This window comes from Hylobates moloch, unplaced genomic scaffold (genome assembly GCF_009828535.3).
Source record: "Hylobates moloch isolate HMO894 unplaced genomic scaffold, HMol_V3 SCAFFOLD_21, whole genome shotgun sequence".
Taxonomy (NCBI): Eukaryota; Metazoa; Chordata; class Mammalia; order Primates; family Hylobatidae; genus Hylobates; species Hylobates moloch.
In genome coordinates this window covers 27259642-27272945 of record NW_026652296.1, presented here as the reverse complement: position 1 = coordinate 27272945, position 13304 = coordinate 27259642, and the positions used below count along the sequence as shown (strand labels likewise).

The window sequence follows — 13304 nt, the reverse complement described above, 5'->3', positions numbered from 1 at the left end:
AAAAAAAAAAAAAAAAAAAAAAAGGCCAGGCACAGTGGCTCACACCTGTAATCCCAGCACTTCTGGAGGCCGAGGCAGGTGGATCACAAGCTCAGGAGTTTGAGACCAGCCTGGCCAATATGGTGAAACCACATCTCTACTAAAAATAAAAAAATTAGCCGGGCATGGTGGTGGGTGCCTGTAATCCCAGCTACTCGGGAGGCTGAGGCAGAAGAATTGTTTGAACCTGGGAGACGGAGGTTGCAGTGAGCCGAGATCATGCCGCTGCACTCCAGCCTGGGCAACAGAGTGAGACTCCATCTCAAAAAAAAAAAAAATTAACCAGGCGTGGTGGCATGTATCTATAGTCCCAGCTACTCAGGAGATTGAGGTGGGAGGATTGTTTGAGCCCCAGCGGGTGGAGGGTGCATTGAACCAAGATCATACTACTGTACTCCAGCCTGGGTGACAGAGCAAGACCCTGCCTCAAAAAAAAAGAAACAAGAAAAGAAAATGCATCCATGGCATTTAAATAGATATACCTAAAATATAAAATAAAATTTTAGGCCAGGCGCGGTGGCTCACGCTTGTAATCCCAGCACTTTGGGAGGCTGAGGCGGGCGGATCACAAGGTCAGGAGATCGAGACCACGGTGAAACCCCGTCTCTATTAAAAAACACAAAAAATTAGCCAGGCGTGGTGGCGGGCACCTGTAGTCCCAGCTACTCAGAGAGGCTGAGGCAGGAGAATGGCGTGAACCCAGGAGGCGGAGCTTGGAGCTTGCAGTGAGCCGAGATCGCACCACTGCACTCCAGCCTGGGCGACAGAGCAAGACTCCATCTCAAAAAAAAAAAAAAAAAAAATTATATTTTATTTTATTTATTTAAATTTTATTTTATTTTATACCTGGGTCAACCAAGGACCCAGAACTTATTTGCTTCTGTGGCCTCTTGGACAATCCTTTAGGGAAACCAAGGCAACCCACCAGGATTTGGGCCTGGGACTCAACTCAGCAGCTTCTCTGGCCGTGTTATTCTCCATCAGCCCCCGCCACCTCCCTGTGCCTGTTCTGGGCCATAAGCCAGAGACACATTCCTCAGGCCCCCACGGGCTTCCAGAGCTGACAGAGTTTGAGGAAAGGGCTGAGCAAAGCAGAAACCTCTTGAGAGACATGGCACAAGACAGTCATGGGACAACCTCAATAGGAGGCCCATAACAACCAATGGGGAAACTGAGGCCCACAGAGGGCAAGGGTCCCACTCAAGACCACACTGTGAGGGAACAGTAGAGAAAGCCATTCAACCAAGGTTCCCCCACAAAACTCCTCTCTGATCCTGGCTGGAAGGATTTGATGTCCTACTCTATAAAAGCCAAGGCTTCTGGGCGTGGTGGCTCATGCCTGTAATCTCAGCACTTTGGGAGGCTGAGGTGGGTGGATCACCTAAGGCCAGGAGTTCAAGACTAGCCTGGCCAACATGGCAAAACCCTGTCTCTACAAAAATATAAAAATTAGCTAGGCATGGTGACGCACACCTGTAATCCCAGCTACTTGGGAGGCTGAGGCAGGAGGATCGCTTGAACCCAGGAGGCAGAAGTTGCGATGAACCAAGATCATGCCACTGTATTCCCGCCTGGACAACAGAGCAAGATTCCATCTCAAAAATAAATAAATAAAGTAAAATAAAACCCAAGACTTCTCCCAAAGGAGGATGGGTCTTAGGGTTTTAAGGCCCAGGCACTAAAAGAACCTGAAGTCAAGAGCTCTCCAGGACCCACAGGAAAGAATCTGAGCTGCCCCTTCCCCAGTCCACACCCCTCTCTCCCTGTGTCACTCAGGGGCTGGCACACTCTGCCATGTACCTTTTTGCCCTAGTCGCAACAACCCAGAAAGGCAGGAGCTACATCCCTGTTTTACAGATGAGGAAACTAAGGCTCACGGAAATGAAGTGACTTGTCCAGGGCTACACAGCTAGTGACTGGAAGACAGAAAATGCAAATCAGGTCTGCTTGGCTCTACACCAGCTCTCCCTCCACCATCCCACGCTGTCTTCAGGCAGGTCCCCAAGTTCTATTTCTGTTTTCAATCCTGCCCACCTCCCAGCCCCCAGTGCTGGGATGGGGCCTCTTGAGGCCTGGGGGAGGTAGGGAAGCAGTGGAACACCTCCACCCAGCCCTTCTGGACCCTAGAACGTCAGTGCTTACCCTCTAGCACCACCTCCTTGCCTGTCTTCTTGAGGGCCTGCACTGCCTCATCATGGGTAGCAGAGGACAAGTCTTCCCCATTCACGGACAGGATGGCATCCCCCACAAAAAGGGCCTCTGTCTGGTCAGCTGCCAATCCCTTGAAGATCTTGGAAATGAGAATAGGCATCTTGTTCTCCCGGCCGCCTGCACAGGTACAGAAGGAGGACAAGACTGAGGCAGATACTCCAACACTTGGGAGTCACATCAAGGCACAATTATTTCTGAAGGCTTCCCTTGGTGCCTAGCCCAGTGCTAGAAAAGGGAATGGGAGAATAAAGGGAATCTGAGAAAAACCTTGGAAATTTGGGACACTAGTAACACTAATAATGAATCATTTTCGATTAGGTCCGGTGGCTCATGCCTGTAATCCCAGCACCTTAGAAGGCTGAGGTGGGCAGATCACCTGAGGTCAGGAGTTCAAGATCAGCCTGGGCAATGTGGCAAAACCCCGCCTCTACTAAAAATACAAAAATTAGCCAGGCGTGGTGGCAGGCACCTGTGGTCTCAGCTACTATGGAAGCTGAAGTAGGAGGATCACTTGAGCCCAGGAGGTTGAGGGTGAAGTGATTTCAGATTGTGCCACTGCACACCAGCTTGGGTGGCAGAAGGAGACCCTGTCTCAATAAATTAATTAATTAAATAAATCATTTTCAAAATTCATAATGCTATAGTTTGATCTCTGGATCTTTTGATTAAGTGCTTTGGGTGTTCACCAGTGTTTGTGCAACTTAGAAAGTGCTTCAATCACTTTTTCTTAAATGTTTTCGATTTTTCTCATGTAACCCATAAGTATATATGCCTACTATGTACCCGCAAAAATTAAAAATGAAAATAACCGGACAAAGTGGCTCACGCCTGTAATCCCAACACTTTGGGAGGCCAAGGTAGGCGGATCACTTAAGGCCAGTAGTTTGAGACCTGCCTGGCCAACATAGCGAAACCCTGCCTCTACTAAAAACACAAAAAAAGGGCCAGGTGCGGTAGCTTACTCCTGTAATCCCAGCACTTTGGGAGGCCAAGGCTTCTGGATGGATCACCTGAGGTCAGGAGTTCGAGACCAGCCTGGCCAACATAGTGAAACCCTGTCCCTACCAAAAATACAAAAATTTAGCTGGGCGTGGTAGCGGATGCCTGTAATCCCAGCTACTTGGGAGGCTGAGGCAGGAGAATCACTTGAACCCGGGAGGCGGAGGTTGCAGTGAGCCGAGATCATGCCATTGCTCTCTAGCCTGGGCAACAAGAGCGAAACTCTGCTCAAAAAAGTAAATAAATATATAATAAAAAATAAACAAATAAAAAAATATGGCTGGGCGTAGTGGCTCACTCCTGTAATCCCAGCACTTTGGGAGGCCAAAGTGGGCGGATCACCTGAGGTTAGGGGTTCAAGACCAGCCTGGCCAACATGGCAAAAGCCCATCTCTTCTAAAAGTACAAATATTAGCCGGGCATGGGGGCGCGTGCCTGTAATCCTAGCTACTCGGGAGGCTGAGTCAGGAGAATCACTTGAACCGGGAGGCTGAGGTTGCAGTGACCCAAGATCGTACCATTGCACTCCAGCCTGGGCAATAAGAGCAAAACTCTGTCTCAAAAAATAAATAAATAAATAAATAAATACACAAAAAATTAGCTGGGTCTGGTGGCACATGCCTGTAGTCCCAGCTACTCAGGAGGCTGAGGCAGCAGAATTGCTTGAACCTGGGAGGTGGAGGTTGCAGTGAGCCAAGATCACACCACTGCACTCCAGCATGGGCGACAGAACAAGATTCAATCACAAAATAAAACAAAAATACAAAAATTAGCCAGGCGTGGTGGTGTGTGCCTATAATTCCAGCTACTCAGGAGGCTGAGGCACGAGAACTGCTTGAACCCAGGAGGTGGAGATTGCAGTGAGCCGAGATCGCACCACTGCACTCCACCCTGGGCAACAGAGCAAGACTGTCTCACACACACACACACACACAAAAAGGCAACAATGTGGGAACCCACTGATACCCCTCAAACCGGAATCAAGAGAGAAGTCGGCTATTCCTATGGCCTCAAAAGACTGCTTTAGCAATCATAATGTTTTAGTCCAGGCTGGAAAACAAAGCCTTATAGTCTAGAGATTCTAAAAACCTGCCTGAATGGCATCTTGGATACAAAAGAAGCTAATACATTTTACTAAACATCTTTATTACCAAACTCTTAAATGCCCTTTTAAAATAAGAAATAGTAATAAGAGTTCACCTTAGTTGCACTTACCAAATGCCAAGCACTGTGCTAAATGCTTTCAATGTTGTTTCATTGCGTCTTTACAATATCCCATCACATAGGTATGTTCAGTTTCCTATTAGGGAAACTGAAGTGTGGAGGGAAGCCCCTTGTCCAAGGTCACTCAACTAGTAAGTAGCAAAGCCAGTATTTGCACCTAGGCTTCCAGGCTCCAGAATCAACACTATTAACCCTACCACAGACAGCAAGTCAGGCCCTCAGATATCACACTCCTGGCTCATCCCCGGAATACTGAAGATGAAGAATTAGTGGCCCAGAGTGGGAGGTCATTGTTCCAAGGTCACACAAGCTGATGGTGGAGCTGGGACTGGAACACCTCCCTTGACACCCACACAGGCCCAACTGTTTGCTTATCTGCACAGAGCTTGAAGTCTAGGAGAGGAAGGGGTTTCTATTTATATCTGCCCTCCCCCACCTGAAACTAGGGGCTTCAGTTCAGTTTGAAGCTATGATCACTCATGGCTGCCTCAGACTAAGCTAGACTCTATAGGAGGGGTTACCATGGCAACAGGAGCCCAGATTTGGATCCAATGGAAATACCTGAAGTCTCCTAAAAGTACCCTCCCCTCCACCTAGAAGTATGGAGCTCAGAAGTAACTTTGTGTGACCTTGGAAAGTCCCTGCTCCTCTCTGAGTCTCAGTGTGTCCATCTGCAGAATGGAATTCTGTATGAATAAGTTCCTTCCTGCTCTGACACAGTGAGTGTATAATTTTTGGATTCATCTGTTGCCCTATCCCATGCTGGAGATTGGGGGTAAGACTGGTGCCCACACCCTCATTTTCCCATTTCTCCTTTTTAGCCCCTCTTGGTTGGCTGCCTGGGGATCTGCCCTTCTACAGGAAAGAGTCAACTTCCCTGAGCACTCTCTGAGGGACAGTAGCTGATAATTAAGGTTCAAATCCCAGAGCTGACACTCACTATGTAATCGTGGGAAAATCATTTTAACTTTCTGAGTCTCAGTTTCTTCACCTGCAATATGGGGATTATACTCCCTACCTTTCACCACTTGTTGCCAGGATGAAGTGGATCATGAGACTAGTGTCCTGGGCACAGCACCTGGCACACAGTGGTGGCATTCACCACCATCCCCACTGCCTCAGCCAAGCCAGACGGTCTGGAGGCACTAGTCAACAGACCCAGTACCAGGGAGACCCTGGAGGGTACGGTATATATTCAAGGTGGAGACAAAGGCTGATACCCTTTCCCAAAGCACCCTGCTGGGGGCTGGGACCCTGAGAAACAGATGGGCAGGAATAGTGAACCCAGCAGCTGGGGGTGTGCAAGGATTTTAAGAACTATGTTTAGTTGCTTTGGGAGTATCTCCTGGCCTCCATTTTTCCTCTCCACTAACAACAGTAATTAACTAGGCACCTACAATGTGCTGGTGTGGTGAGCCCTGCTCTCAGAAATATCACAACTCTGTCATCCTCTTATACAGTTGAGGAAACAGATTCAGAGGCGGGACAGGACTTTTGCAACCTCACACAGCTGATCCTGGATTCAAACACTGTCTGGTTGCACCCTAACTGCACCCCACTAGCAGTCAGTCGTGGGGGCTGAAAGCTCTATCCTGTGCGAGGTGGAGATAGTCAGATCAGGAGACCCAAATCCAGCTGTCAGGGCTCCCCGCAGCCTTCTTGGGTCCTTAGATTCCTAGGTCCTTGCTGGCCTTCTGCCTGTGACCCCAGCCTGTGCCTACACCCAGGCCTCCTATCCACCCCTGTGCTTCCCAGACTCCAGGCCTCCCCTCTGCACCCACCTTGGTTGCTTCTCAGGGACTCCCTCCTCCCTGTCCCACTGGTGTCCCAGCCTCAACCCCCTTTCTCCACACTCTGCTTTCCGGGGGGCCCCTCTTGTCCTTGATGTTCATGCTGGTTGCCCCTCAGACCCCCCCGCCTCCAAACAAAACTCCCACCCACGTGTCCTTGGTGCTCCCACAATCTTCTCCACACCTGTGTCTTCCGTGCCCCCTAAGGCCACCAACTACCGAAACCCCCTCCAACCTTGGTGTGCCCAGTGCCCTCCGTTACCTGTTTCCTCAGACCCCCCTTACCCCCAGACAAGAAGCCTCCAGCTCCATGTCCTGGGCGCGCTGCCAGCCCCTTGCGCCCTCGGCGGCCCCCAGACACCACGACCCCGCGCCCTCGGTGTCCCGCGCCCACCTTTGATGCTGATGCCCAGCCCACCGGCGTCGGCCTTGCGCACCGTCACGCGGCGCCGCTGGAGCAGTAGCGCCTCTGGCAGCTGCGGGGGCCCGGCGCCCGGCTCCGCGGCGCCGTTGAGCTGCGCGGGCTCCGGCTCCCGCGGAGCGCCGGGCTCGGGACCAGGGTCGCCGTCGGCGGGGCTCACGGTCAGCACGTCCTCCGCCAGACTCAGCAGCACCCGCTGCCATCGCTCGCCGCCGGCCCCCGAGCCCGCCCCGGCGCGCAGCTCCAGCAGCCCGGTGCGCGGGGCTCGCCTGCCGGACGCCATCTTCGTCTCCGAGACCCCGGGCCGCCGCGCTCGCCCTGTCCCGCTGTGCCCAGCCCGCTCCGACCAAGCACCCAGGGCAGAGGGCAGCGGAGGCCCGGCTGGGCCAGCCGCCACCCTACCCGGGTCGCTGGGGGAGGAGTTCTGGGGGCGGGGCTACCCGGGGGTGTGGCCATTGCTGGGGACGGGGCTCGGGCAAATGCAGGAGGCCGGGGCGGGGCCCGGGAGCCAAGGGCTGCCGTGTGGGACTACCTAGGCGGGTGGGTCAGAAGGGCGGCGGGGCGGGCCACTAAGTAAGGAGAAAAGCCTGGGAGGCGTGGTGCTGGGCGGGGCGTCAGGGGGCGGGGCTTCGCGTCGGGGGCGGAACCCAGAGATCCCGCGCAGGGGGCTCGGCGCTCGGAATGTCCATCGAGGGCCGGGACTGTAGCTCCCGGACGTGGGAGCGCATGAAAAAGAGACAGAACCACATGTATCCTGGTGCGAAGCACTGGGCGTCGAGCTGGGCTGCATATGGCGGAGGGGTGGGCTGCGTATGGTAGAGCGTTGGACTCCAAGGCTTGAGTTTAAGAGGTAGACACTGGCTGGGCGTGGTGGCTCACGCCTGTAATCCCAACACTTTGGGAGGCCTAGATGACAGCCTAGAAGCTCGAGGCTGCAGTAAGCCGCGATCGCGCCACTGCACTCCAGCCTGGGTGACAGAGCGAAACCCTGTGTCAAAAAAAAAAAAAAAAAAAAAAAAAGGTAGATGCTGAGCTGCGAGAGACCTTGCAGGCAGAGTTGCTAGTTGGGGAGCTGAGGAAGAAGTTGGTTTCCCATTGGGGGTCGAGACTTTGGTCTGTGGGCGTGGCTTATCGCTGGCGTGGCTTCTAAAGGTGACAGGCCCCGCCCCCTGGAAGAGAGAGCTGCTGACACCGCTTAGGGCTTGGGGAGGGTGTGGGCAGGATCCCCACTTCAAAACTGGAGGGAAGTTTAAGAGATTAATCCCTGGCTGTGTTCACAGTTGAGTATAGAAAAGCCTGAAGTCCCACACTTTGAGGACTGGCAGAAAAAAACAGAACTCCTAGTTTGTGGGAAGAGGGTTGCAAGGTGGGGCTCTGGGTCTGGGCGACTGGAGACCTGGTTTCTAATCTTTGCTGCCTCTGTTAGCTCCAAGTCGACCTTGGTCCCCTCACGTCACTGCTCTAGGCCTCAATTTCCTCATCTGTAAAATGTGGATCATAATAATACCTACTTCACTGGGCTGGTGTGAGGATTAAATCAATGGGCAAACACGTGGTAAACTGTGACTCCCTATGCTATAGAAATAATCACTTTCATTTAGTGAATGCTTACTCTTACCTAGGGCTGGCAGAATATTTTCCAAGTGTTATCTTTACATTAGCCTCCTGGAGTGGCTAAGAGCACCCCCAGCTGGGCACAGTGGCTCACACCTGTAATCACAGCTGAGGTGGGAGGATCGCTTGAGCCCTGGAGGTCCAGGCTGCAGTGAGCTCTGATGACACCAATACACTTCAGCCTTGGTGACAGAGCAAGAAAAAAGAGCACCCCTATTATACAGAAGGGAAAACTTGGATTTAGTCTAATTGGCCTAGGTCACACATTTATGAGTGAGGCAGAGCTGGGATGCAAACCCAGGCCTGTTTGACACCAGTGCCTAGGCACTGAACCACTCTGCTAGACAGCTGACAAATACAGAGGTAAAGCATGATTGTAATCAGAAAAATCCACCACATCACACAGCTCAACTGGCCTTCATACCTGCTCCTTGTCTCTATCCTCCATTCCTAGCTGGGATATGTTGGGCAATAAATAAGTAGGACTACACCAGTGTTTAGCCTCCCTGAACTTTTGGGTAAAATCCTCCACATAAGATACCACCAAGGAAAAAAAAGAGGGGGCCAGGTATGGTGGCTCATGCCTGTAATCCCAGCACTTTAGGAGGCTGAGGCAGGTGGATCACGAGGTCAGGAGTTTGAGACTCAGCCTGGCCAACATGGTGAAACCCTATCTCTACTAAAAATACAAAAATTAGCCAGGCATGGTGGTGGGCGCCTGTAATCCCACCTACTTGGGAGGCTGAGGCAGGAGAATCGCTTGAACCTGGGAGGCAGAGGTTGCAGTAAACTGAGATTATGCCACTGCACTCCAGCCTAGGCAAAAGAGCAAGACTCATTCTCAAAAAAAAAAAAAGAAAGAAAAAGAAAAGAAAAAAGAAAAAAAATACTCAGGGCCAGGCGCAGTGGCTCACACCTGTAATCCCAATACTTTGGGAGGTCGAGGTGGGTGGATCACTTGAGGTCAGGTGTTACAGACCAGCCTGGCCAACATAGCAAAACCCCATCTCTACTAAAAAATATAAAAAAATTAGCCGGGCGTGGTGGCAGACACCTGTAATCCCAGCTACTCAGGAGGCTGAGGCAGGAGAATCACTTGAACCTGGGAGGCAGAGATTGCACCACTACACTCCAGCCTGGGTGATAGGGTGAGACTCCGTCTCAAAAAAAAAAAAAAAAAAAAACCAACAACAAAAAAAAGGGAATTGTTTTAAGTTAGAGTGGTAAGTGTCAAAACAGGAGAGACACAGGTTGTAAAAAAAGAACCCAGGGTCTTTTATACATATATATATGGGATGCCAAGGAGGAATGATCACTTGAGGCTAGGAGTTTGAGACCACTTGGGCAACTTAGCAAGACTCCATCTCTACAAAATAAAGAAATTAGCCAGGCATGGTAATGTGCACCTGTACTCCCAGCTACTTAGGAAGGTGCAGTAGGAGGCCTGTTTGAGGCTGCTGCAGTGAGCCACAATCATGCCGCTGCATTCCAGCCTGGGTGACAGAGCAAGACCCTGTCTCAAAAATAAATAAAAGAAAGTGAGAGGAAGGAAGGAGAGGAGGGAGGCAGGGAAGGAATATAGCATTGTATGTATGCATTGATATCTTAAAAGTATGACTGTGCTTAAAGACTGTAGGATAGCCTGAGGAATTTGGGGTAAGCACTTGTGATAAATAACTACAGGCTACTTGGCTTGTGGAAGCTTCTCTCCAATGGTGGAGAAGGGAGGGGAGGACAGACCCGGCAGGAGGCAAGAGACCAGCAGGGAATTGAAGCTTCTTTCCCAAGACCAAAGCCTGGAGCCAGATCCTTAAAAGTCCCCCCACGTACTGCCCTGCTTAAAAAAGACTTAATGAGGCCCAGACAAACTTGCTGAGAAAAAGCCCTGAGAGAGGGTTTCTCCTCTGGGGGACAGTTTTCTGTGGATATAAAAGAAGGGAAGGAAGTAGGGAAAGGAGTGATGTGTGCAAAGGGGCTAACACAGAAAGAAGATGTAAAGCCAAGGAAACAGTGACGTGTATATGCATATGTGTATGTCTGTATGTGAGTATAGGTGTGTGTGTTTGTAACCACACTTGATAGGCAGTGCTAATCACCTATAGCTGCCCCCAAGAACCCTGTAGCTGCAGGAGTGCTCTACCCCTACACTGTGGTCAGCCGATGCCTCTCTACTGTGGCTCAGAAATTGGCCTCCCAGACAGATACACATCGGCCCGGCGCCCGGCCAAGCCCCAGGCAGAGCTCCCAGAGGAAACCAGTTCACTCCCAAGGGATAGGAGATGGGGAAGGGGAAAAAAAGGGAGAGAGGGGATCTGCCCAGCCTACTAAAGTCTCTGCAAGCTCTGGCCAGGCACGGTGGCTCACACCTGTAATCCCAGCACTTTAGGAGGCCTAGGCAGCTGGATCACCTGAGGTCAGGAGTTCAACACCAGCCTGGCCGACATGGTAAAACCCCGTCTCTACAAAAATACAAAAATTAGCTGGGCACGGTGGCTCAAGCCTGTAATCCTAGCACTTTGGGAGGCCGAGGCGGGCGGATCACGAGGTCAGGAGATTGAGACCATCCTGACCAACATGGTGAAACCCCGTCTCTACTAAAATACAAAAACTTGGTTGGGCGCGGTGGCTCATGCCTGTAATCCCAGCACTTTGGGAGGCAGAGGCGAGCGGATTGCTTGAGCTTGGGAGTTCGAGACCAGCCTAGCCAACATGCTGAAACCCTGTCTCTACTAAAAACACAAAAATTAGCTGGGCATGGTGGCACACATCTCTAATCCCAGCTACTCAGGAGGCTGAGGTAGGAGAATGGCTTGAACTCGGTAGGTGGAGGTTGCAGTGAGCCGAGATCGCGCCTCTGCACTCTAGCCTGGGTGACAGAGCTAGACTCTGCCTCAAAAAAAAAAAAAAAAAAAAAGGCTGGGCGCAGTGGCTCACGCCTGTAATCCTAGCACTTTGGGAGGCTGAGGTGGGTGGATCACGAGGTCAGGAGAGCGAGACCATCCTGGCTAACACAGTGAAACCCTGTCTCTACTAAAAATACAAAAAATTAGCCAGGCGTGGTGGCGGGCACCTGTAGTCCCAGCTACTCGGAGAGGCTGAGGCAGGAGAATGGCGTGAACCCGGGAGGCGGAGCTTGCAGTGAGCCGAGATCGCGCCACTGCACTCCAGCCTGGGCGACAGAGCGAGACTCCGTCTCAAAAAAAAAAAAAAATTACCCGGGCGTGGTGGCACGTGCCTGTAGTCCCAGCTACATGGGAGACTGAGGCAGGGGAATCACTTGAACCCGGGAGGCAGAGGTTGCAGTGAGCCGAGACTGCGCCACTGCACTCCAGCCTGGTGACAGAGCAAGACCCCATCTCAAAAAAAAAAATAGATAGATAGATAGATAGATAGATAGATAGATAGATAGATAGATAGACAGACAGACAGACAGATAGATAAAAATTAGCAGGGCATGATGGCGGGTGCCTGTAATCCCAGCTGCTGGAGAGGCTGAGGCGGGAGAATCGCTTGAACCCCAGAGGCGGAGATTACAGTGAGCCAAGATCGTGCCATTGCACTCCAGCCTGGGTGACAGCGCAAGACTCCATCTCAGGGGCCGGGCACGGTGGCTCACGCCTGTAATCCCAGCACTTTGGGAGGTCGAGGCGGACGGATCATGATGTCAGGAGATCGAGACCATCTTGGCTAACATGGTGAAACGCCGTCTCTACTAAAAATACAAAAAATTAGCCGGGCGCGGTGGCAGGCGCCTGTAATCCCAGCTACTCAGGAGGCTGAGGCAGGAGAATGGCATGAACCCGGGAGGCGGAGCTTGCAAGGAGCCGAGATAGCGCCACTGCATTCCAGCGTGGGTGAAAGAGGGAGACTCCGTCTCAAAAAAAAAAAAAAAAAAAGACTCCATCTCAAAAGTAATAATAATAATACAAAAATTAGCTGGGCGTGGTGGCACATGTTTGTGGTCCCAGCCACCCGGGGGCTGAGGCACAAGAATAACTTGAACCCAGGAGGCGGCCGTTGCAGTGAGCCGAGATGGTGCCATTGCACTCCAGGCTGGGCGACAGAGCATGTCTCCGTCTCAGAAAAAAAAGAAAAACAAAAAACAAAAGTCTCCACAAGCTCAAACCCTTGTATCAAGGGTCTGGGATCCTGGTCAGAGAGGGAGGTCCTTCTGCATGGGCTCTAGGGCAGGGATGAGGAATTCCTATACTCCTGGCTTCCCAGACCCAGTGATGGCAGTAACAATGAGAGTTCACGTGACCAAATGCCTTCCATAATAAGTGCTTTCTATGGATCATCTTGTTTAACCCTCAAGGCAGCCTAGGAAGTAGGTCCTATTATTAACCCCATTAGACAGATGAAGAAACTGAGGCTCAGAGACATGAAATAATGAGCCCGCTGTGACACTGTACCGTAGCCTGAAAAAGGTTTCTATCTAAGGGGTGGATAAGAGGCTTCCAAAGTCTAAAGCTCTGAGGGGTCCTATGGGATGGAAACCAAATCAGGTACTTCCATTATGTTGCCTTTTAATCTTCATTGCAAGCCGGGCGAGGTGGCTCACGCCTGTAATCCCAACACTTTGGGAGGCCAAGGCAGGCGGATCGTTTGAGATCAGGAAATTGAGACCAGCCTGGCCAACATGGTGAAACCCCGTTTCTACTAAAAAATACTGAAATTGGCCGGGCACGGTGGCTCATGTCTGTAATCCCAGCACTTTGGGAGGCCGAGGCAGGTGAATCACGAGGTCAGGAGATTGAGACCACGGTGAAACCCCGTCTCTACTAAAAATATAAAAAGTTAGCCGGGCGTGGTGGTGGGCTCCTGTAGTCCCCAGCTACTCGGAGAGGCCGAGGCAGGAGAACAGCGTGAACCCGGGAGGTGGAGCTTGCAGTGAGCTGAGATCGCGCCACTGCACTCCAGCCTGGGCGACAGGGCGAGACTCCATCTCAGAAAAAAAAAAAAAAAAAATACAGAAATTAGGCTCCAAAGCGGGGAAGTGGGGCAAG

The 13304-nt window shown here is 51.5% G+C and overlaps 1 protein-coding gene across 3 annotated transcripts in view; it reads right to left on the bottom strand.

Moving 5' to 3' along the window:
* Window positions 1-7113, bottom strand: part of SNTA1 (syntrophin alpha 1) — a 35855-nt gene extending 28742 nt beyond the window's left edge. For 2 of the 3 annotated variants that reach the window (XM_032142067.2, XM_032142069.2), the window contains exons 1-2: window positions 6658-7112; window positions 2182-2367 (exon numbers count right to left, since the gene is read on the bottom strand). In XM_032142067.2, coding sequence (XP_031997958.1) covers window positions 2182-2367; window positions 6658-6967 — 496 coding nt within the window. In that variant the 5' untranslated portion in view covers window positions 6968-7112. Of the gene's footprint in view, window positions 1-2181; window positions 2368-6657 lie in introns of all 3 variants that reach the window. The other variant, XM_032142068.2, reaches the window with a different exon arrangement.
* Window positions 7114-13304: the final 6191 nt, after the last annotated feature.